A 26,861-nucleotide genomic window follows, 5' to 3' on the forward strand; every position below is an offset into this window, starting at 1 on the left:
ACACCCATCAGAATGGCCATCACCAAAAATCTACAAACAATAAATGCTGGAGAGGGTGTGGAGAAAAGGGAACCCTCTTGCACTGTTGGTGGGAATGTAAATTGATACAGCCACTATGTAGAACAGTATGGAGGTGCGTTAAAAAACTAAAAATAGAACTACCATACGACCCAGCAATTCCACTACTGGGCATATACCCTGAGAAAACCATAATTCAAAAAGAGTCATGTATCAAAATGTTCATTGCAGCTCTATTTACAATAGCCAGGACATGGAAGCAACCGAAGTGTCCATCAACAGATGAATGGATAAAGAAGATGTGGCACATATATACAATGGAATATTACTCAGCCATAAAAGGAAAAGAAATTGAGTTATTTGTAGTGAGGTGGATGGTCCTAGTGTGTGTCATACAGAGTGAAGTAAGTCAGAAAGAGAAAAACAAATACAGTATACTAACACATATATATGGAATCTAAGAAAAAGAAAAAAAAAAAGGTCATGAAGAACCTAGGGGTAAGATGGGGATAAAGCCACAGACCTACTAGAGAATGGACTTGAGGATATGAGGAGGGGGAAGGGTAAGCTGTGACAAAGTGAGAGCGTGGCATGGACATATATACACTACCAAACGTAAAATAGATAGCTAGTGGGAAGCAGCCGCATAGCACAGGGAGATCAGCTTGGTGCTTTGTGACCACCTAGAGGGGTGGGATAGGGAGGGTGGGGGGGAGACACAAGAGGGAGGAGATATTGGGATGTATGCGTATGTATAGCCGATTCACTTTGTTATAAAGCAGAAACTAACACCATTGTAAAGCAATTATACTCCAATAAAGATGTTAAAAAATAATAATAATAAATATTTATTATCTTTTTATCAATTTCTGCAGGTCAAGAATTTAGGAGGTGCTTAGCTGGGTGGTTCTGGCTTGGAATTTCTCCGGAGGCTGCCATCATGCCTAGGTTTGTGGATCCGCTTCTGAGTGCTCATTCGAAAGTTGGTGCTGGTTGTGGGGCAGAGGTCTCAGTTTCTCTCCACATGGATCTCTTCCAGGACTGATGGAGTGTAGTTGCTGGCTTCCCTCAAAGTGATCCAAGACAGAGTGCTTAGGTATAAACTCTCTTTCATATCCTAGCCTCACAAGTCACACAGCATCACTTACACCATACTCTCTTCATTAGAAGTGAATCCCTAAGTCCAAATTCAACGGGAGGAGAATTACGTTCTACATCTGAAGAAGTGTGAAAGAATCTGTGGACATATTTTAAACCACGATGATCCTCCTGCCCCATTGTTCTTTCTGTTCCCTGTTCGTAATGCCCTTTCCCATATCTGCAGAGCCCAATCCTACAAGACTTAGCAGCATCCCTGGTCTCTTCCTGCCAGATTCAAGCAGCGCTCTGAACCTCCATCGGGGCAATCAAAAATGTCTCCAGGGCTTCCCTGGTGGCGCAGTGGTTGAGAGTCTGCCTGCCGATGCAGGGGACACGGGTTCGTGCCCCAGTGCGGGAAGATCCCACATGCCGTGGAGCGGCTGGGCCCGTGAGCCATGGCCGCTGAGCCTGCGCGTCCAGAGCCTGTGCTCCGCAACGGGAGAGGCCACAACAGTGAGAGGCCCATGTACCGCAAAAAAAAAAAAAAAAAAAATGTCTCCAGACACTGCCAAGTATTCCATGGTGAACACAAATTACTCCTGATTTAGAACCACAGTTCTAGATGTTAAGTTCTGTGATTCATTTTTTCACCCTGATATTAAAAAGTTTTAACATGTTGATGTAGTCACTACTTTAGGAGAATAAAACTTTATTCTTTCAATCTTTATGTTGCTGAGGACCCTGACTTGTCCTGCCCAACCTTCTTTAGGCCCCCTTCATTCCTCTGGATGATTCTAATAGCCTTTCAATAAAGTCCCCCACCAGTTTTGCTGTTGTTGCTTTTGCTTAAGTTATCACCTGTTGCTTTTTTACCAAAAAGATATGTAATTAATGAAAACCAACTCATACTTCAAGCCTGGCTCAAATACCCATCCTCCCAGATGTTCCTGGATGGAACTTATCTTTTCCTCCCTTTCATATTTCTATTATAATGCTCTCCACAGCCTGCTAGTAGAGTCAGGTTTACATATACCCAAACCTCCCCCACCAAATGGCTCCCAGGGCCAGACATGATGCCCAGAATAGTACAGGCTGGATGTAACTGTGAATGAAACCGATTTTCATGGAGGACTTTAATACAAAGAGATACTCCAAGTGATCACATCACTAGGGAAAGAGTTTTCAGGCTAGGCTGGCAAAACCTGCTCTCATTTTTTTTTGTTATTTCATGTTTATTAGAGGTTGTAGTACAATGAGGAGGTTGATCACTCACTTTGGATGATGACTGATTACTTTCAAATCCTGTCTCATTCACCATGAGACCTTGGGCAAGTTACTTAACTGTTCTGTGCCTCAAATTGCTCATCTGTAAAACGGTGGCTATTATAACACTACCTCATGGGGTTTAAAATTAAACAGATCAACTTGGAGCTGCTCTAGCTGATTCAGGAGGTTTAGGAGAGGGAGCCCCAGAGACTCACTCACTTGGCATCACCCCCACTGGTTGCAGCCTCTAAGGGCATCAACTCAGGAACCTAGGGCTCTCTAGATGAGCTTCAGACAAACACCAACAGCCATTTCAGTGGTTCTACTGATAATGAAGTTGAACTGGTAAATAACAGCTTACCCAAGGCAAGATGGCTAGTTAATTGTAAACCAGGGACTAGAATCCAATTCTCCCAATTCATAAGCTGCGTGCTCTTTCCACTAACTCTGCCAACTCTAGTCCTGTTGTCAACTACTCCTACTTAGTTTAACTTATGTTTTTGAACTGGCATTAAGGTCCTGCATGTGGTCCAACATACCCTACCTTTCCCCTACTGCCACTTTTACTTCAGCCATGCTAATCTGCTTGTTGATTCTTAACAATAGGCTAACTGCCTATCCAATCCATTCCTTTCCACAGACTTCCATGACAACTAATCTCCCTTAAATCTGAATGGTATAAAATTAAACTCCTCCAGGAGCCTGTTGGATAAATTGACTTCTATTTCACTTATTTCCTCTAGATTTGAAAAATCTTCCTATTATGACTTGTTCTCACAGCAAAGATATTCATAGTATATAATTTTGCACTGCTTAATTCATCATTTTAGTAGTAAAAAGATACAAGGCCTTTTGCTCTTGTCGAAAAATTGCTGTGTAAAAGTTCTCATACCCCTCATGGATCTCTCATAGCACTTAAAATCATATGCTTAATTGTGTTACACTGACTGTTCTTTTATATTGCTCACTGTTATTTTATGTATTATTTAATCTTTTCAACTAATTTTTTAAGTTCACTGATGGTAGGTAGGGATTGTTTTAAATGTCTGTATACAGATCTATTTATGTTATATATACAGGAGGCAAGTTTAAGCAGTAATCCGTATCGATATGTGAACTTCTCTGGAATAAGTATTCTTCTTAATCTTATAAACCCCAAGAGTGCATAACATAGGGTTCTTATATTAGGACAGTGAGTATATGGACATATTTTAGGTATCTCTTAAATTCTTATGTACTGTAATTCCAGTATGTTCTCATCAAGCAAAAAATAAAAATGGGACAAGGGTTATAATTTCTTTTAAGAATATATATGTATGTATATACACATATCACACACATATATATCAGCTGTATCTTCTCATTCCTTCCTTTCTACATTTGTTTCATGCTACATGTCAGGTCGTAAAAACAATTGAAGGCCCTGGGCTATGTGTTACATGCATTATCTTTTTGAGTAATCACAACTATCCTATGAGGTAAGTACTAGTTCTAACTTAAAGATTTTTTTAAAAAACCAAAAAAAACCCAAACTTAGATGAGGTTAAAAAAAACCCAGCCCCATCACATGGCAGAGCTAGAATTTAATCAAGGTCTAATTCCAGAAATCACACTCTTAACTACTATGCAATGTGATCCAGGGCAAGTCTCCTACATTACATTTGTTTAGTGGGGTTACTAGGAGGACTATTTTAAGGATTAAATGAGTTAATTCATGTGCTTAGCACAATACCTTACACATAATAAATACACAATAATCCTCCCTCATTACTATTATGACAGGGTTAAAAGTCAAATAAGACATGCTCCCTGCCCTTGAAAAATCTAACTAGCGGTAGGTGGCAGAATTTTTAAATGGCCCCCAAGATTCCCTGCCCTATGAATATGATATCATGCCTACGACTATGTTACATTATAGTCAAAAGAGATTTTTCCAGATGTAATTAAGGTTACTAATCAGTGGACCCTGAATTAATCAAAAGGGAGATTATCCTGGTGGGCTACATCTAATCACATGAGCCCTTAAAAGGCAGTTTTCTCCAGTTGATTGTGGATAGGAAAGTCAGACAGATTCAAATTCTCCTTAAGGAGAATTTGGATGTGTCAGGTTTAATGAGCTGTTACTGGCTTTGAAGATTGAGGGGGCCATGTACAATGACTGGAGGGTGGTCTCTAGGAGAGTGACCCTTGGCCAATCAACAAGCATGAGAAACTGAATTTTGCTGACAACCTAAAAGAGACTGGAAGCGGATCTTCCCAGAGCCTCCAGATTAGAGCCTAGCCTGGCTGACACCATGATATAAGCCTTGTGGGATCCTAAGCAGAGAACCCATTGAAGCCATCCAGACTTCTATTCCAAAGAAATGAGAGATAATGAAAGGGTGTTGTTCTAAGTTGATGGTAATTTGTTATGCAGGAGCAACAAATTCATAAAATTAATACATAGGGGAATACAAAAATACAAACAAGGACTTAGGCTATAGAGGTACATACAAAGCACAAGGAAGGAGTATAACTCCACCTAGATGGAGAAGTTGAGGAGGGTACAAAGTCTTTGTGAATTTAGTGGTGCTACCATTTTGAAGAATGAATAAAATTTGCTGACTGTGGGTTGAGAGGAGAATGCATGAAGAAGAGGAGCAGAAAAGATACTCTAGGCAAAGAGAGGACAGCATAAGAAATGAAGAGCAAGTAGAAACAGCACAGATTGTTGAGGCAATGTCCAAAAGATGAGAGCCATAAGAGGAAAGCGCCTACAAGGGTATGGCAGTCGAAGCTGGGTTGTGATGTTTCCTGTGAACTGTGGAAAGAGGTTTGGACTTTGACTCTGCTAGCACTGGCAGCACATTTTAAAAGAATCTTTTAAAATTAACTGAAAATATCTGGATTGAAGATTTGACAGGGTACATGTACGTATATGTATGTATACACTTCTACTTTTATATGTAATAAATATAAAACATGTTTTAATACTTAAGGTGAATAGATGGATAACTCTTGATACTTTTTCTCCCCTTTAAGGTAAAATTAAAATTGCTGCAACTAATTAAGTTGAAAATATGTTTCTCAGTTGGCTAAATTCAACAAAAATATATCCATTCACAAAAAAAAAATCTGTCTCCTTTTGAGTAAACAAAAATAAAATATATCTTGATACAACACTCAGAAAAGTATTCATTTTCAGCAAAATGATCTATTTTGATATCTTGCAACATGTTTATGATACAGCATAATTATGTACATATAAGATCTTTTCAATCTATCTCTCCTTTAGTAGTTACATTAAGAGATGGCCACATCTCTCAAAGCAAATTGCTGCAATTTAAAACACAATTTTAGCAAGATTTGGAATGACTTTGCCTATCGAACATGCCAGGATTGGTATTTTTTCCTTTCTTGAGATAAATCAAAATGTTAATATTTCTTTAATAGTTAAATTTACGTTATTTGAACCTTAAGGTATTTTGTTTATCTGAGCACATTAATTAGCAGTCCTCTCTCCCTAGAGAAAGGGACATTTCTTCTAAAAAGGAATGTTAAATATTTCTGGTCACACTACAGATTTAGAAGTAAAATGCTGAAATAATATATTTGAACCAGGATTGCTCATTTCTCTCCCTCTTCCCTGAGGTGCTCCATGGGAATAAATTAAGTACTGAAGGAGGTGCATTAAAATGAGTCTCCTTGTGGCTAACAGCAACTGAGTATCCTAAGTCCCTAATTTATTATCAGAGTAACTTAAGCTCTGGGGAAATTATGCACCACTAACCTAAAAACTAAGGTTACATCAATGGATTTTCAGAAGAATACAGTGTAAGAGGATTATATACAACATTGTAATAAATGTAAGTTATACCAAGGCTATTGAATATTAGTCTTACAATAATTAGCACCAGCTGCTGGGTAGTATGTCTTTCTCTGTTTAACCTGATTTCACAACACTGTTTACTTCTATCAGTCTATAGCCCAGTCTGTTTTCCTTTAGGGGGTACCTAAAGGAAAAATCTAGAAAATGTTTTCATGAATCACTTCTTCTAAAATATAGAAGTTTTAATCACATGACCTTGGCTTCCTTTTCAATCTCTAATACTTAAAAAAATATATATATATATATGTATCCATGATATAATACTTTTTAATCCAGAAGCTTGACCCACATTTAATTAAAAAATAAAAATTATAAACAATGCCAATGATACAAGTATGTCATAGAAAATAACATATCTGACCATATTTTCAACTGAAATCTCGTCTCTTAAAAATTCAAAGGTAACAATTTTCTAGTATTAACTTAGAATATGCATGATACAGAATAAACCATTTTTATTATAACTATTATTAGCAATGAAGCAGTTACACATAAACATGTAAACATTTACAAATAGTAATGTCTTTGAAATGTAAATGCAAAAAGTCAACTCTATCTACATTGTAGTTTAAGACTAATAGAACACCAAAGACAACTATGAGAATATAAATGGTCATCAGGTAAAGTTTAAGTACTGTTCAATAATTCACTCTTTAAAAAGACAATGAGTTTTGATAAATTCTAACCACAGGGACAGATATTTTTCCTGCCAAAGCACTTCTCTTGCTCATGGTGCAGCATTCTATCTCTATCTAGTATGGTTGTTCCTCGTTCAAGGTAACACAGGTGATTACATTCAAATGGCATTTAACATAAGCTGCACCAAACTGCCCTATAATTTCATTTTGTACTGAATTAATTAACTTCTCAGTAGGTGGCTGAGGAGCTGAACATAAGCCTAAAGAAATACTTGACTGCTTAACCTACCTTACATGAACTGTCTTTAAATCAAGGCAGCTTCCATTTTAATAAACAGTACCCGGTAAAATACATTTAGTAGGAACCTAAAGGGTAAAGATAAGGCATTTATAATAAATGGATTTAGTTTTCCACATACATGCACATCCATTTAAAAGAAGTCAGGGGGGCACTGCAGACAGTTAGGGAGGATTTAACAAAACTAACCAAGAGTTGGCATGCCTGATATTTTTAAAGACTGTTTACCTTAGGAGGTGTGCATTTATAATAACAAAATGCTTTCTTTGTCCTTGCAAGATGTTTAAATAAAAAGCTCATTACTTTGTAGCAATTAAAATACTATCTTAATGATGTTTTAAGTAATTTATATCCCAGAGCTTGAAATGTAATTTTCTAAGATATTATTATCAGATCATCTGAATTATAATAAAATACCTATTCTCTCTATTATGTATCTCCAATTATAACATTATTATCAAGATCTGACAGCTAACTCCTTGTTTCAAGTATATAGTCTTCATATATCAAGAAACAAATGAAAAGGACAAACAAGGAATGTAAAAAGCCAGCTCATAAAAAGCTGAAATGTTTTTATTACATGGTATATTTTTCTCTGTCATAAACTTCCGGTTTAGGAAATGAGAAAACAAATAGTTCTTTTGACAAGATCCTTGACAAAGTGTTTAACTCAGTATTTTTAGATTTTTGTTTAACTGTGGAAGGAAGGGAGAGAGGGAGGGAGGGAAGGAGGGAAAGATCCTTAACTTTTTATTATACCTTTCGAGGGGAGTGGAGAGTGGGGAGAACTAACATCTAATGAGTACCATGTCAAAAGAAGTACAGCTGAAGACTACAGTCGGATTTTAAAGGCTTTGTAACATACAGTAAGATGGGACCCCAGAAACAGCCTAAATAATTTTGTGGGGAGGTGGTCCCTGGTCAGGCTTCGCCTAAATGTTTCTAGGAAGATGGGCTTCAGGCTTGTTTCAAAGTGCCCACTAAGGGCACAACTGCTAGGTAATTTCTCTAAGAACAAATTCTGTTTCCTGTACAACTTAAATCCTTCTTGATATAATACGCATAAGGAGAAATGACAAGAATATAATTTGGAAGTTTTAACACTGGTTTGTTCTAAGAAAGGCTTTAACTAAAAAATAAACAAAAAACAAAAAACCAAGAATGCTTAGATGCTAGTTTCAGAAACAATTTTTCCTGCAGCATCTTCTAGCTCAATAATTTAATGGCAACGACAGTCAAAATGCTGTCAAAAACAGCAGTGAGGTTTAAAAAATAAACAAAAATAATACCCATTAGATTTTTAATGTCATTTACTGAATTGGCAATCACAACTGAGATTTACGAGAGCCTTCTAGTTAGAAAAAACAAATTAATCCTACCTTTTTAGGTTTTCATACACTTGATTGTCTCTAAATTCTATCAGGCAAGCATATAGGATTTCCTTCTCATCAAACGCTACGTCTATCCTGGTGTCGACAGTCACAAGAGACCTTTTGTATCATTACTCCCTTGAGTCCCAATTCTTACTAGGAGTCCTGGGTAAACACAAAAGTAACCTGGCAGTTACATCATTCTACATAAATGAAAAAAGACTCCGCTATCTAAAAATAATGAAAGGCTCCATTTAAATTAATGTTATTTTTTGTCAAGTGTTCATTTTACTTTGAAATAATGTAGTTCTGATCCAAATAGAGTTCTTACAAGCTTTAAAAAGATCTCTAGAGATTATACACAGGGCAGTAATTTAATTCTTATATTTTCATTTGTTGCAATGACATTTAGGGTTCAGTGTGATTTGAGATTTTTAGTGCTGTTGCTGACACCTTATGGAAACTGTTTCATTTTACTTGGAAATTCTGATTAGATTTTTAAAATTGTCTAGCTGTTGCTTATAAGAAGCATAATTATTAAGAAAATTGATTTTTTTCTTCCTTTGAGGTATTCATTCTGTTGCTATTTATTCATCACTTGATTTCATAATCTTGTTTGTGTCACTATGATTAGTTGCTATGGAAATTACCTCCTATGGAAATGATTCCAATGTTATTATTGTAAGAGTATGACTTTTAATGACAAATATCAGTAGCAGACATGAACCCTTACTAGAAAAAGGAAATCTAATTAAAATTTTTTAGATGGATTAATTCTGAAAATTATTATCATGGCCAACTTTTCTGATATTTTGAATTGGCCATCTGCTTTTTAAATAAGTACTGAATGAATCTTAAGGTGTTAATCAGCTACTCACTTCCCCAAATGCCAAAGTCACAATAGAAATTAGTACCATGCATAGAAAAGTGGGAGTAAAGTACATTTCATCTACCTGTTCCTTAAACTAAAAAATGTTTTGCTTTACTTATGAGAGTTAATGTCAATAGGATTTCAGGGCTCATCAAGGAAACAACTTTGAACAGCACAATACATATTCCCTTTAAAAATGAAGAATTTAATATTCCAAAATTTATCTCAGGAATCTGAAAGGTCACTGAGTTAACTAGTGAGTTAAACAATAGATGAGAGCCAGTGGACCATTAGATGAGAATTCCAGAATGCTAAGAAGAAATTTTCTTGGGTGGATTCTATAATTTGTGGTTTGAATAAAACTTTTGAAACATTCCATTAGTATTAAAATTCTCACAATGAGAATATGGCACTTATTTAACACATTTTAAATTACTAGACAGTCCCTCCCCAAAGAAATTTTAATGCTTTCTTCTGCCTAGTGCTTGTTCATTGCCTGGTACTAACTTAGGAAGAAATTAACCCTTCCAACAATTGGGATATTGTCTAGAAACTGCCTCCTGCACTCTGTTAGAGAAATCCATTTCTTCATTATAAAACATTTTTTACAACTAATAGCTTATTAATTATTGATGTAAATCACTGTCATATTTACCTACATAATTACATATTACTACATCTATAGTGCTTCTGAATTAAGCCTCACAGTTACAGATTTTGTAAAATGTCTTAGACATTAAGGGTTTTCTACACATGTGCCTGCAACCATGATCTAGGGTCCAAAATGTGTTTGATAGATTTCTGCCGTGGAGCTGGCACTGGCTTGGCTTCAAAACTGGTTTTAGTGTCTGTGTGCTCACCATCAGTGAAACTATTTTTCCTGGGAGGAAGAAGTTTTCGAGGAGCAGCCATTGGTTTCTGTAAGTGATGCATTAGGGTTGATAATTTGGTATCCAAAGGCGAGGTCTGAGATACGCTTGTTTTTTCCCGGTTGTCCTTAACCAATTGATCTGTGTTGCTCTGTGTTTTTAAGCCGAAGGCAGCTTTACCAGAAGGAGGAAGGGGAGCTCGTCTCTTTTTCCCTTTCCCATCATGTAACTGCTTGCTTGCAGGAGATAATACCTTTTTCTTGATGACAACTTGGTGATTACCATCAAAGAGTGTGGCCCAAGGAGGTGGTGAGGATTCTTCATGCTGACCAATAAGGGACTCTCCATTTGTCTGTTCAAATTTTTTTTGTATTATATCAGTTAAACTTTCAAGTTTTATAGGTGAATCAATGCCTGTAATAATTTTAAGAAAAAATACATGGGAAAAAATTCAAAAGCAGTATATGCTTTGCCCAAGAAAGTTATTACAATGTTATCTAAAATAGTTATCAAAAACAGACTAGAATAAGCAAGTGCTTTTTTTTTTTTTTTAATGTGTTTACTTGTAAAAATAACCGAACTAATGGAACCAAAAAATAAGACCGGGCTTCCCTGGTGGCACAGTGGTTGAGAGTCCGCCTGCCGATGCAGGGGACACGGGTTTGTGCCCCGGTCTGGGAAGATCCCACATGCCGCGGAGCGGCTGGGCCCGTGAGCCATGGCCGCTGAGCCTGCGCATCCGGAGCCTGTGCTCCGCAACAGGAGAGGCCGCAACAGTGAGAGGCCCGTGTACCGCAAAAATAAATTAATTAATTTAAAAAATAAAATAAAATAAAAATAAGGAGATCATGTACTGTGCACTGCACACACACACACACACACACACACACACTTAAAGATAATCCTAAACAAATGTGTAAAATCCAGCTTTCAAAGGAGTGGAGCTACATCAGAATTTTTTTGAATTCTACAGGTTAAGTATTTATAAAATATCTTTTGTTGGATTTAAAATCTATTCTGACTTCTAGGTAAGAGTGGATTCCCTTTTATAAAACTCTGATATGTAAACTGGGAAAATGTAACTGGATTAGTATTCTTTCCTGTAGACCAGCAGTCTCTGTAATAGGGGAAAAATCCAAAACAAAAAACCCATGGAAACGGAGTGAAGTCCTAATACCACTTTGGTTATGATCCTTGGGAAAAATAGAACACATATAAACGTCTATTACATGATATATTCAAATGTGTAAACTCAAATGTTTCATTTTAAATCCAACATTTTAAGGTATATGTAAGTGCAGGGACACTGGTGGAAAAATACACGAGAATTTAGCTCTGACTGTGCTTGTTCACAACACTATTCACTGAGGCAATCCCACCAAGACAAATACCCTTCAAAGTGTGGGAAAATGGAATATTAATGAGTCTAGAAATTTAAAATTTTCCAAAGTATTAAACTTAACCAATTTTTTGGCCTGAGATGAAAGGGTCCATTTATTAATATTAATTTATCAATGCTACTTTAAAATAAATTTAATAAAATATGGAAAAAAATTACTGAACATAATTATATTTTAGAATCTCAAGTTTACATTTCAGAATTTTCATCAGCTACTCAGCTAATATTTATTTTCAGTGCACCCTTATTCATTTTGAAGCCTTAACATTTTTGTTTGATCTTAAGCATTCAAACTATGAAAAATGTGTATTCATTAATTTTGTATTAATTCATCTATTAAACATGAGTTCCTTAGACTATAATCATAGTCTTTTTTCATTCATTTTGACTGTGCCCTGAAAATTTTAGCATTTTAATGTCAACAGAATAAGCTGCTTGAGTAAGGACAATGTTGTTTTTGTTACCCTGCAGCTTAGAAAAGACAAACCCCACTTACTCATATCATGGTAGACTGAGGTTGCCTCTTTTGTCAAGAACAAAGGTGGTTTCCGTGGTGACATACTCTCAATTTTCATAAGTTCTTCACAACAATGCTTCCATTGGCCTAAGAAAGACAGAAAAAGGCACGCTAGTTTAAAACATAAATGTGAAGATGTATATTTAATTTTCAACAGACATTAACATATTTTTTGCTTTGAAAAGTAAGTGAATTTATAAAGCATTATCTTAAAGAAGCTATAAAATCCTAGTACTTCCCATGATTTCAAAGTCTAAGTCTAGGCATAAAAGTACTCTATTTTAAATATAAATCTCTATGAACAGATATTAAGCTAAGATCTGTAGGCTATTAAATACTATACTACTCCACTAGATGGTCAATAACTAAAATGTCTCTTTACAGCAAAGGTTGGTATAAATTCTCTCATTTTAAATATTAAATAAAAACATCCAGTATTTAAGACAGTTGAAAGGTAAAAATTAACTGAAATATAGTTACCTAGAAGGAAGTAGAAAAAAACGTAAGGAGTAGTGGTTCTCAAAAATGATTTTAACTTTGAAAATTTTAATTAAGAAATAAGAGTTGCTTATATAAAAATGACCTCTTAAGATGATTATCATGCCCTTTCAAAAATCAGGAAACTAGAAAAATGCTGTATTTTCATTTTAGTTAGGGTATATAAAAACCTGTTACTATAAAGACAGATCACTCAAAATTCTAACTGGATCTAATCTGTTTTAGGAAGGACACTTTAAATAAAGCCATTAGGCATTCAGAATAATAATAAAAATACTCTTGAATAAGTTGTTTCAATTAAGTTAAATTTTAAAAGTGTGTACAACATTAATTTTTCTTGTAATTATGTTTTACTATGTTCATCTCAAAATAAAATTCTCAGATTTATTTCTCCTGAGTGGGTGTAAAAAAAATTGAACCTTTCCGTCTTTATTGTGGACCTGCATGCTGGGTAACAGCTGTGCTAGAAACTCTGTGTCTATATATTCATTATAAAAGTAAGTTATGGAGGTTTACCATTCTTATATTCTATCTTACATTAGCAGAAAAGTAAATGTAATATACAGGTGCCTTTTATACTGATTTATGATCTATATTTCTCTCTTATTAATTCTCAACCTCCATATTCAATATCCAACTTATTTTCCGTGGCTTAAAAATTAAAGACACTTCATGTTTAGTCAAATTATCTATTTTTGTTGTTTTAAGTCTAATTTACTGTCATGTTAATAAGGTAATATATGCATACATTTTAAATCCACCACCTAATAGTTAAGAAACATAAAAAAAAACTTTCAGTATGCTTAGAAACATAAAAAATAGTTAAGAAACATGAAAAAAAAACTTTCAGTATGTTTTATTACAATGCTAAGTATAGAATATGGTAAAAATTTCAAAATAACTCACACAGCAATTTATAAAGGGAATAAAATCTTGAGTTTGAGGCTTCAGAGGTTGCTCTGTAGAATTTAAATCTAGTAGGATCTGAGATCTGATAACTTATTCCTCCTTTCTACTTTTTTAGATGAATATGTAAAAGCCAGCCTTTCCTTCTTGGGGGCAGGAAAAAAAGGCCTTATCTACTGGGAAAGTAATGAAACACTTTAAACCAGCAAACAATTCTCTGTCAAACCTTAGACAAGTTATGTAGTGCAGTATTTTTTTCTCTATTGATAGATGAAAGCTTCTCATTGTTAAACTGATAGCAGAATACTAACCATGTTGAAAACTGGAATATAAAGCCACATTATCCCATGTATTACAGAGTCATAGGTATAAATGTGGTATGTTCACTGGTCAAGATGTTACAATTAAACATTTATTTTACCAGTAAATAAATTTTACCATGCACAGGTAAATGTAATACTAATATGCTAACATAAAAATAAAGGCCCAATATGAAATATTAAATGGATACATTTTGTTCACATAAAATCTGTATATTGAAGATGTTTCCCACCATATTTATTGTTACAATGTTCCCAGTCAAGCTGCTTATTTAACTCAGTATTTATATTATTAAATATTTGAAAAAAAATCTATCTTTGACTCACCATTCCTAGCTCTACTCTATTTGATCGTCCAAAGCAAGTGTCATTCCTCTTTTACATGTTTGTTAGCTCTCAAATATTAAAAATTAGCTATTACCTCCCCCTTGCCTCCCAACCTTCACTCCTTAGGCTGTTCTTCCACAGGCTAAACACACCGAGTTCCATTAGTGTTTTCTCATGATTTCCAGTTATCTCACCCTCACGATTTTATACTCTTAAGCTAAGTCAAGTAATTGAAATTTGTTCTAAGTATTAAATTACTGTTACTTTATTCTGCCCTGGATATCTATCCTCTACTTTGTTCTACACATATTTCACCTAAGATCACAAGAGGCTACACTTATCACTAGGAGGGTAAAAATTTTTAAGTACAAGTCAATCTTCAGGAGAGTATAAACCCTTCCATCTTTGCTTCATACCTTCATATCTTACAAAATGAATTCTAAACAGCAAATGTAATAGAACTTATATTTTAAAAATTAGATAGATTGGCAGATTTTATCCCCAAAGAATTAAACACTAAAAAAGTAGCCAGACCTGAGAACCTAGTCGTCATCACTTTCTTATTACTTTGACAGTATAAAAATGTCATGAGATTCTTATCCCTCTAAGTCCCTCTTTTAGCATGATAAATTATTTTACATAATTTGGGGAATGAAAACATGAGATCATCTAGTAGTAGTTGATATCCAGACTATAATATTCTGGCATTTTTATCTTCCTTTACTCCTCCTTCCTGTTTTTGTCTACATAAAAATTATAAAATGCCAGAATCATTTCTAAAAGTAACACAGTCTTTTATAAGACAGACTCTCTAAATCAGAGCATTTAGGAGAGCGGTTAAAATTTTAGCTGTGATCAGCAAATGAAAGGAAGTTGTTGTCTTTTAAGTTACACACCTAAGATCAGCTGAAATTTTAAAATAAAGAAATGTAGTGCATGCTAATAAGCCTGGAAAAAATATTTAAATATCTACTGAGTGCCAAAGGACAGTACTTAAGGAAAACAAGTTCTAAAGAATCCAAGAAAGCCATGGAGAGAGTCCTCTGGTTCCCTGCAATAAACCTGTAATCTTTTCAGGCCTCAATTTTCTCATCTTTAGAGCAGTGGGAAAAAATTTCTACCTCACTGGGTTGTTATGAAAAATAAATGAAGCCATACGGTATGTGGAAGGTAATCAATAAATTTAGATCCCTTTTCTTCCCCCTCCTCAACCATCAGTGTAATAACTGACCAGGCCATGGATCAGAGAAGGCTTATAAAAATTAATCTGAGGACTGCAGATATTAACTGTTTTTAGAGTTCTCGGTAACAGCTCCTAAGATGTCCTAAAATATCTCCAGGATTATTTCTAGGAGTTGCAGAAATAACTTTCTATTGTTTGGAAATGGCTCTACTTTTCAGTTCTGTAGAAAAGTATTCTTAAGACATAAAATCCTGATTGAATCTACAGTAAGCTTAGTTTGCTTAGAAACAGCCATTATCAATAGTCTACACCTTCAATATACAATTTCAATATTTTCCTGTTGGTAAAATTCCTCCTTAAATTGCGAATATTAGAACTTCACATATTTTACATACTAGGACTCTATTACGTTACTATCACATTGTTTTTATAATCCATGCCATTGAACTGTATTATTGAAACGGAAAAACCATATGTGCAGTTAAAAAAAAATCTCTTTGGATGATGTCCAAAATGATATAATAATGAATTGAGAGTTAACAGAAGCCTACATAAAAATGAATCTCCTTTTGAACATTTCAATATTTTATGATCATCACTACCCTAGAGAAGTTTTTTACTCCTCATGTAGTTTATTATCCCTTTGATCAAACACACTGCCTTAAGTAGTTTGACCGAATATTTTGAAAAAATGTGGTCTAGTTGTTTTAGGGACCAGAAGAACTTAAAAGTAACAGGTAAGTATACTAGGAATTCAAAGGTATACTATACTATAATCAGTCATGCACTGGGGAAAGATTGAGAGAAAAAAGCGTCAATGCATTGATGATATACTACCACTTCATTCAAGAGCATAACAAATTCTTGATACAAACTATACAATTATAATATAATCTTAATATTTAGATTGCTATGTACATCCTTTCATGCTACATGAATATACTACTAGAAAATCCAAATGTCAACTTACTAAGATCAAAGAGATGCTGCCAGAAGGCTTCTATCCACTTCTGAAGATCTTCTCTGTTGTCAGCTGCAAAAATATGAGTTGTAGCCTGTCCAGCAACAGGGTTGATGACAGAGAAATTATGGATCCTTTTCTTTTTATCCTTATCCATTGCCCGAATTCTGGTTTCCTAAATATTAAGACAAAGCTGTTGTTTTACAAGAGACTATTTCTGTAATGATCGAATAAATGTTTTATTGCTTAGCTACCATATTTATACCAGATGCAATTACAATCTTATTGCTGATCGTCTGAAATTTAAAATATGTAATTTTGAGAATTTTCAATATTCAAGCTCATATCTAGAAGGTTATTTTTTAAATGCTTGATATTAAAAATACTGAGTAATATTTCAAAGTATACTACATATAGCACTTATGTTAAATTACATGAGATTAAAACATAATCTGTGTCTATCTCTTAGTTTAAGTAGGAGTTTGCTGTCTTTTATATATGTCTTAAAATTTGCAATAAAACAAGTACAGTATGTTATAACTCTGAGTTATGTTAACTGTATTTTCAACAGTAATAAAATAGAAGAATCAGTAAAGTATGTTTCTTATTCTAATACTCATGCATAGTATACAGTGTTATCAGTTAAAGCAGTAAAACCATAAATTAATGTTTACTACAGCAAACAGGCTTTCATCATTAACACTTATTTCATATGTAACATTCATCTACAAAGCTCATAGGTAAAGATCCATAAAGTAATATAACCTTTATAATGGTAAAAATTATTTTTTAAAATGATAAATGCAACATTTTACAACAAAGGCAATGGTTTCATACACGTTGATAGTCTAAACCTTTTTTCTGAGTGGTACTAGGTATGACACTGTGTGATCCTTCTTGTGTCTATGTGCAGAAGAGACTATTCCCAAGTCACACACAGGCACTGCTAAGTCACATGATAAGCGAGCAACTACATGTAGTTTCCAAGGAATCGTGGAAAAGAAAGTCTGGAATAGACCTATCTATTAAGCAAAGATAGTGATTTGGCTGCCTGGATAATGATTGACATGACATTTTCTACAGCAATGCTGTTTGTTAGAAATATAATGTGAGCCATGTAAGTAACTTAAGATTTTCTAGTAACCACATTAAAAAAGGTAAAATGAAACTGGTGAAAATAATTATGTAATTATTAATTAATATATTATTTTAAAATAATGTATTTTTTGTAACCCATATATTTAAAGTATTATTTCACCATGTAATTGATAAGAAAAATTTGAGATATTTTACATTCTTTTTTCACACTACACTGCCAAAATCCAGGCTGTATTTTATACTTACAACATATCTCAACTTGGACTGGCCACATCCTAAGTGCCTAACAGCCACTGGTAGCTAGTGGCTACTGTATCGGGTAGAGCAGCTCTAGAGCAGTATGGTTAAGCTTACTGTAATGCATGTAGAAGAATACTTGGCTAGCAGTTACAAAAGCTGATTCAGAGTGGGAAGAAATTCTTCACTTCATTGAGTTTAGAGTGAAGAAAGTCTGTGTGCAGAGTCACACACCAAAATACACATTTAATGATGTTTATGTGGACACTATAGAAGTAGGAAAAAGTTTGGAAGAAAAGCTGTTCATTCCCTGAAAAACAGGTAAATATGGGCAGGTGAACACCATACAGGCTACATAAGAAGTTCTTTTCTAAAGGAAGGAACTCCTATTCAAAACTCACTTGAGAAAAAATGTATGCTATATAAAGTAGCAACATAACTTTGAAATTTTCAAGTATTCCCAAATATAAGGATTGATAACTTACAGACAGTCTATCCTGTCATTTTTTAAAAAGCAGGAATGCGAGTGTCTTCAGAGGATTGTTAACACTAATGGCCAACACTGTAATTTTATCATAATAGGGTCTTTTTATACTCCTTTATACTTTATACTCCTTGGTAATAAACTTTGTGAATTAACTTTTTAAAGTAATTACTTATTCAGTATTTAAAAATGCTGCCTAGGGCCTCCCTGGTGGCGCAGTGGTTGAGAGTCCGCCTGCCGATGCAGGGGATACGGGTTCGTGCCCCGGTCTGGGAGGATCCCATATGCCGCGGAGCGGCTGGGCCCGTGAGCCATGGCCGCTGGGCCTGCGCATCCGGAGCCTGTGCTCCGCAACGGGAGAGGCCACAACAGTGAGAGGCCCGCATACCGCAAAAAGAAAAAAAAAAAAAAAAAAAAAAAATGCTGCCTAAATGGCATCTTTGGAGCCTGATAACATGTAATCAACCTCTTTAAATATAAAGTTTATTATCACTAGCAGAGAATGACTTAAGCTCTCAGAAGAATCTTTGATATGCTTCTTTCAGACTAAATGAAAGCTGACTCAGAGATGGAGGGCTGGGGGGACAACCCTCTATTGCTGTATTAAAAAAAAAAACCTGAATGATAAAATATGAAGTATTCTTGTTGCTGAAATTGTGATTCCCTCCACCCAAATCCATTTTAATATATATTTCTGACTACCTTTTGTATATAGAATTAGAATGGATTCAACTTTTAAATAAGCTGAAATTTTTACAGATGAATAGGTACAATTATTAATAATACCAGGATACCATTTCAAACAAAAATAGCTATGTAGAAAATCTGACAAACTGGGTCATTTATATCCTTCTAATAGGAAATAATACAACGGATACACCAGAAATACAGCTACACGTGGAACAACTCCTACAGAACACCTACTGAACGCTGGCAGAAGACCCCAGACCTCCCAAAAGGCAAGAAACTCCCCACATACCTGGGTAGGGGAAAGCGGAGAGATTCCCGCACAGAGGAGCGGTGCCGAGCGGCACTCACCAGCCCGAGAGGCTTGTCTGCTCGCCCGCCGGGGCGGGCGGCGCTGGAAGCTGAGGCTCGGGCTTCGGTCAGAGCGCAGGGAGAGGACTGGGGCTGGCGGCGAGAACTCAGCCTGAAGGGGGCTAATGTGCCACAGCTAGCCGGGAGGGAGTCCGGGAAAACTCTGGAGCTACCGAAGAGGCAAGAGACTATTTCTTCCCTCTTGGTTTCCTGGTGCGCGAGGAGAGGGGATTAAGAGCACTGCTTAAAGGGGCTCCACAGACGGGCGCGAGTCGCGGCTGAAAGCGCGGAGCCCAGAGACGGGCGTGGGACGCTGGGGCTGCTGCTGCCGCCGCCAAGAAGCCTGTGTGCGAGCACAGGTCACTGTCCACACCGCCCTTCCGGGAGCCTGTGCAGTCCGCCACTGCCGGGGTCCCGGGATCCAGGGGCGGCTTCCCTGGGAGAACGCACGGCGCGCCTCGGGCTGGTGCAACGTCACGCCGACCTCTGCCGCTGCAGGCTCGCCCCGCACTCCGTGCCCCTCCCTCCCGCCCGGCCTGAGTGAGCCAGAGTCCCCGAAGAGGCTGCTCCTTTAACCCTGTCCTGTCTGAGCGAAGAACAGACAACGCCCTCCGGCGACCTACATGCAGAGGCGGGGCCAAATCCAAAGGTGAGACCCAGGAGCTGTGAGAACAAAGAAGAGAAAGGGAAACCTCTCCCAGCAGCCTCAGAAGCAGCGGATTAAAGCTCCACAATCAACTTGATGTACCCTGCATCTGTGGAAGACATGAATAGACAACAAATCATCCCAAATTGAGGAGCCAGGAGTCAGTGCTGTGCCTCTGAGGTGGGAGAGCCAACTTCAGGACACTGGTCCACAAGAGACCTCCCAGCTCCACATAATATCAAACGGCGAAAATCTCCCAGAGATCTCCATCTCAACACCAGCACCCAGCTTCATTCAACGACCAGCAAGCTACAGTGCTGGACACCCTATGCCAAACAACTAGCAAGACAGGAACACAACGCCACCCATTAGCAGAGAGGCGGCCTAAAATCATAAAAAGTCTGCAGATACCCCAAAACACACCACCAGATGTGGACCTGCCCACCAGAAAGACAAGATCCAGCCTCATCCACCAGAACACAGGCACTAGTCCCTTCCACCAGGAAGCCTACACAACCCACTAAACCAACCTTAGCCACTGGGGAGAGACACCAAAAACAACGGGAACTACGAACCTGCAGCCTGCAAAAAGGAGACCCCAAACACAGTAACATAAGCAAAATGAGAAGACAAAAAAACACACAGCAGGAGAAGGAGCAAGATAAAAGCCCACCAGACCTAACAAATGAAGAGGTAATAGGCAGTCTACCTGAAAAAGAATTCAGAATAATGATGGTAAAGATGATCTAAGATTCTATTTCCAAGATCCAAAATCTTGGAAATAGAATAGACAAAATGCAAGAAACAGTTAACAAGGACCTAGAAGAACTAAAGATGAATCAAGCATCGATTAAAAACACAATAAATGAAATAAAAAATACTCTAGATGGGATCAATAGCAGAATAACTGAGGCAGAAGAACGGATAAGTGAGGTGGAAGATAAAATAGTGGAAATAACTGATGCAGAGCAAACTAAAGAAAAAAGAATGGAAAGAACAGAGGACAGTCACAGAGACCTCTGGGACAACATTAAACGCACCAACATTCGAATTATAGGGGTTCCAGAAGAAGAAGAGAAAAAGAAAGGGACTGAGAAAATATTTGAAGAGATTATAGTTGAAAACTTCCCTAATATGGGAAAGGAAATAGTTAATCAAGTCCAGGAGGCACAGAGAGTCCCATACAGAATAAATCCAAGGAGAAATACGCCAAGACACATATTAATCAAACTGTCAAAAATTAAACACAAAGAAATCATATTAAAAGCAGCAAGGCAAAAACAACAAATAACACACAAGGGAATCCCCATCAGGATAACAGCTGATCTCTCAGCAGAAACTCTACAAGCCAGAAGGGAGTGGCAGGACATAATTAAAGTGATGAAGGAGAAAAACCTGCAACCAAGATTACTCTACCCAGCAAGGATCTCATTCAGATTTGATGGAGAAATTAAACCGTTTACAGACAAGCAAAAGCTGAGAGAGTTCAGCACCACCAAACCAGCTTTACAACAAATGTTAAAGGAATTTCTCTAGGCAAGAAACACAACAGAAGGAAAAGACCTACAATAACGAACCCAAAACAATTAAGAAAATGGGAATAGGAACATACATATCAATAATTACCTTAAATGTAAATGGATTAAATGCTCCCACCAAAAGACACAGAGTGGCTGAATGGATACAAAAACAAGACCCATATATATGCTGTCTACAAGAGACCCACTTCAGACCTAGAGACACATACAGACTGAAAGTAAGGGGATGGAAAAAGATATTCCATGCAAATGGAAACCAAAAGAAAGCTGAAGTAGCAATTCTCATATCAGACAAAATAGACTTTAAAATAAAGACTACTAGAAGAGACAAAGAAGGACACTACATAATGATCAAGGGATCGATCCAAGAAGAAGATATAACAATTGTAAATATTTATGCACCCAACATAGGAGCACCTCAATACATAAGGCAAATATTAACAGCCATAAAAGGAGAAATCAACAGTAACACAATCATAGTAGGGGACTTTAACACCCCACTTTCACTAATGGACAGATCATCCAAAATGAAAATAAATAAGGAAACACAAGCTTTAAATGATACATTAAACAAGATGGACTTAATTGATATTTATAGGACATTCCATCCAAAAACAACAGAATACACATTTTTCTCAAGTGCTCATGGAACATTCTCCAGGATAGATCATATCTTGGGTCACAAATCAAGCCTTGGTAAATTTAAGAAAATTGAAATTGTATCAAGTATCATTTCCGACCACAATGCTATGAGACTAGATATCAATTACAGGAAAAGAGCTGTAAAAAATACAAACACATGGAGGCTAAACAATACACTACTTAATAACGAAGTGATCACTGAAGAAATCAAAGAGGAAATTAAAAAATACCTAGAAACAAATGACAATGGAGACACGACGACCCAAAACCTATGGGATGCAGCAAAAGCAGTTCTAAGAGGGAAGTTTATAGCAATACAATCCCACCTTAAGAAACAGGAAACATCTCGAATAAACAACCTAACCTTGCACCTAAAGCAATTAGAGAAAGAAGAACAAAAACATCCCAAAGTTAGCAGAAGGAAAGAAATCATAAAAATCAGATCAGAAATAAATGAAAAAGAAATGAAAGAAACGATAGCAAAGATCAATAAAACTAAAAGCTGGTTCTTTGAGAAGATAAACAAAATTGATAAACCATTAGCCAGACTCATCAAGAAAAAAAGGGAGAAGACTCAAATCAATAGAATTAGAAATGAAAAAGGAGAAGTAACAACTGACACTGCAGAAATACAAAAGATCATGAGAGATTACTATAAGCAAATCTATGCCAATAAAATGGACAACCTGGAAGAAATGGACAAATTCTTAGAAATGCACAACCTGCCAAGACTGAATCAGGAAGAAATAGAAAATATGAACAGACCAATCACAAGAACTGAAATTGAAACTGTGATAAAAAATCTTCCAACAAACAAAAGCCCAGGACCAGATGGCTTCACAGGCGAATTCTATCAAGCATTTAGAGAAGAGCTAACACCTATCCTTCTCAAACTCTTCCAAAATATAGCAGAGGGAGGAACACTCCCAAACTCATTCTACGAGGCCACCATCACCTTGATACCAAAACCAGACAAGGATGTCACAAAGAAAGAAAACTGCAGGCCAATATCACTGATGAGCATAGATGCAAAAATCCTCAACAAAATACTAGCAAACAGAATCCAACAGCACATCAAAAGGATCATACACCATGATCAAGTGGGGTTTATTCCAGGAATGCAAGGATTCTTCAATATACGCAAATCAATCAACGTGATACACCATATTAACAACTTGAAGGAGAAAAACCATATGATCATCTCAATAGATGCAGAGAAAGCTTTCGACAAAATTCAACACCCATTTATGATAAAAACCCTGCAGAAAGTAGGCATAGAGGGAACTTTCCTCAACATAATAAAGGCCATATATGACAAACCCACAGCCAGCATCGTCCTCAATGGTGAAAAACTGAAACCATTTCCATTAAGATCAGGAACAAGACAAGGTTGCCCACTCTCACCACTCTTATTCAACATAGTTTTGGAAGTTTTAGCCACAGCAATCAGAGAAGAAAAGGAAATAAAAGGAATCCAAATCGGAAAAGAAGAAGTAAAGCTGTCACTGTTTGCAGATGACATGATACTATACATAGAGAATCCTAAAGATGCTACCAGAAAACTACTAGAGCTAATCAATGAATTTGGTAAAGTTGCAGGATACAAAATTAATGCACAGAAATCTCTGGCATTCCTATATACTAATGATGAAAAATCTGAAAGTGAAATCAAGGAAACACTCCCATTTACCATTGCAACAAAAAGAATAAAATATCTAGGAATAAACCTACCTAAGGAGACAAAAGACCTGTATGCAGAAAATTATAAGACACTGATGAAAGAAATTAAAGATGATACAAATAGATGGAGAGATGTACCATGTTCCTGGATTGGAAGAATCAACATTGTGAAAATGACTCTACTACCCAAAGCAATCTACAGATTCAATGCAATCCCTATCAAACTACCACTGGCATTTTTCACAGAACTAGAACAAAAAATTTCACAATTTGTATGGAAACACAAAAGACCCCGAATAGCCAAAGCAATCTTGAGAACGAAAAATGGAGCTGGAGGAATCAGGCTCCCTGACTTCAGACTATACTACAAAGATACAGTAATCAAGGCAGTATGGTACTGGCACAAAAACAGAAAGATAGATCAATGGAACAGGATAGAAAGCCCAGAGATAAACCCACGGACATATGGTCACCTTATCTTTGATAAAGGAGGCAGGAATGTACAGTGGAGAAAGGACAGTCTCTTCAATAAGTGGTGCTGGGAAAACTGGACAGGGACATGTAAAAGTATGAGATTAGATCACCCCCTAACACCATACACAAAAATAAGCTCAAAATGGATTAAAGACCTAAATGTAAGGCCAGAAACTATCAAACTCTTAGAGGAAAACATAGGCAGAACACTCTATGACATAAATCACAGCAAGATCCTTTTTGACCCACCTCCTAGAGAAATGGAAATAAAGACAAAAATAAACACATGGGACCTAATGAAACTTAAAAGCTTTTGCACAGCAAAGGAAACCATAAACAAGACCAAAAGACAGCCCTCAGAATGGGAGAAAATATTTGCAAATGAAGCAACTGACAAAGGATTAATCTCCAAAATTTATAAGCAGCTCATGCAGCTCAATAACAAAAAAACAAACAACACAATCCAAAAATGGGCAGAAGACCTAAATAGACATTTCTCCACAGAAGATATACAGACTGCCAACAAACACATGAAAGGATGCTCAATATCTTTACTCATTAGAGAAATGCAAATCAAAACTACAATGAGATATCATCTCACACCAGTCAGAATGGCCATCATCAAGAAATCTAGAAACAATAAATGCTGGAGAGGGTGTGGAGAAAAGGGAACACTCTTGCACTGCTGGTGGGAATGTGAATTGGTACAGCCACTATGGAGAACAGTATGGAGGTTCCTTAAAAAACTAAAAACAGAACTACCATATGACCCAGTAATCCCACTACTGGGCATATACCCTGAGAAAACCATAATTCAAAAAGAGAAATGTACCAAGATGTTCATAGCAGCCCTATTTACAACAGCCCGGAGCTGGAAACAACCTAAGTGTCCATCATCGGATGAATGGATAAAGAAGATGTGGCACATATATACAATGGAATATTACTCAGCCATAAAAAGAAACGAAACTGAGCTATTTGTAATGAGGTGGATAGACCTAGAGTCTGTCATACAGAGTGAAGTAAGCCAGAAAGAGAAAGACAAATACCGTATGCTAACACATATATATGGAATTAAAAAAAAATGTCATGAAGAACATAGGGGTAAGACAGGAATAAAGACACAGACCTACTAGAGAATGGACTTGAGGATATGGGGAAGGGGAAGGATAAGCTGTGACAAAGCGAAAGAGCGGCATCGACATATATACACTACCAAACGTAAGGTAGATAGCTAGTGGGAAGCAGCCGCATAGCACAGGGAGATAAGCTCGGTGCTTTGTGACCGCCTGGAGGGGTGGGATAGGGAGGATGGGAGGGAGACACAAAAGGGTGGGGATATGTATATGTATAAGTGATTAAATTTGTTATAAAGCAAAAAAAATTTTTTTAAATAAATAAATAAAAAATCAAAAAAAAAAAAAAAAAAAAGACCAAACAACCCAAGCAAAAAATGAGCAGAAGACCTAAATAGACATTTTTCCAAAGACATACAGATGGCTAACAGGCACATGAAAAGATGTTCAACATCACTAATTATTAGAGAAATGTAAATCAAAACCACAATGAGGTATCACCTCACACCTGTCAGAATTGCTATCATCAAAAAATCTACAAATAATGTTGGAGAGAATGTGGAGAAAAGGGAACCCTCATACACTGTTGGTGGGAATGTAAATTGGTGTAGCCACTATGGAAAACAGTATGGAAGTTCCTTAAAAAACTAAACACAGAACTACCATATGATCCACCAATTCCACTCCTGGGATATACCCAGAAAAAACAAAAACACTAATTTGAAAAGATATGTGCATCCCAGTGTTCACAGAAGCACTATTTACAACAGCCAGGACATGGAAGCAACCCAAGTGCCCAAGCAACAGACTACTGGGTTAAGAAGATGTGGAACATGTGTATGTATATGTGTGGAATATCACTCAGCCATTAAAAAAAAAAAAAGAAAAGAATACAATAGTATATAAACACTGTACACTCCGTTACCTCTGGTAACCATAAATACCGCTAAAGTTTTACAACACGAGAGGTTTTTAAAAGGTGCAAATGAAACACAGATCATCTGAATTAACCTCTATATTTTATCATCCAAAATAGTTTAACTAATGGGAAATTTTTTCAACCAAAAAAACTGCATGTCAAAGAAAAAGTGAGTAAACAAAGTTTCTGATAATGTCAGAAAGTTAGTGCAATTTTTTTTTTCACTGTGGGCAAAGTATCAATAATAGTGCTCAGGTCTTCACTTCCCAAACAAGGAATGGATTAGAAAACACAAGATGAATTTTAGGACTGTTATCATTATGGGCTCACACAATGTATAGATAAGTATCTCCTCTCAGCAGGGTATGAAAGCAAGCAACTTGGTATTCTTGCCCCCTTATTTACACCAACTAAAATACTGCCTGGTACCCACTAAGTGATTGAAAAACATTTGATGAATAAATGAATAACAAAAGAATAACTCAGATAATGATAAAAAGTTTTACATTGATAAACTCAGATCCTAGAGATAATCCACCACCCACTCTTTAATTTATAGATGAGAAAACATGTTCTGAGATAAGCCTTCTCTCCAAGGTCAGTTTCTTGTTTTGCTTTTGCTAATTCCAAACCTTTTTAG

The 26,861-nt window shown here is 36.3% G+C and overlaps 1 protein-coding gene across 4 annotated transcripts in view; it reads right to left on the reverse strand.

Moving 5' to 3' along the window:
- Positions 1-6,899: 6,899 nt before the first annotated feature.
- The window catches only part of RTKN2 (rhotekin 2), an 87,085-nt gene continuing 67,123 nt past the window's right edge, over positions 6,900-26,861 (reverse strand). The window contains exons 10-13 of one of the 4 annotated variants that reach the window (XM_081234683.1): positions 16,399-16,564; positions 12,174-12,281; positions 10,532-10,692; positions 6,900-7,236 (exon numbers count right to left, since the gene is read on the reverse strand). In XM_081234683.1, coding sequence (XP_081090809.1) covers positions 7,198-7,236; positions 10,532-10,692; positions 12,174-12,281; positions 16,399-16,564 — 474 coding nt within the window. In that variant the 3' untranslated portion in view covers positions 6,900-7,197. Of the gene's footprint in view, positions 10,693-12,173; positions 12,282-16,398; positions 16,565-26,861 lie in introns of all 4 variants that reach the window. The other 3 variants (XM_081234682.1, XM_081234681.1, XM_081234680.1) reach the window with 3 other exon arrangements.

This window comes from Mesoplodon bidens (assembly GCF_964165515.1).
Source record: "Mesoplodon bidens genome assembly, chromosome: 1".
NCBI classification, from domain to species: domain Eukaryota; kingdom Metazoa; phylum Chordata; class Mammalia; order Artiodactyla; family Ziphiidae; genus Mesoplodon; species Mesoplodon bidens.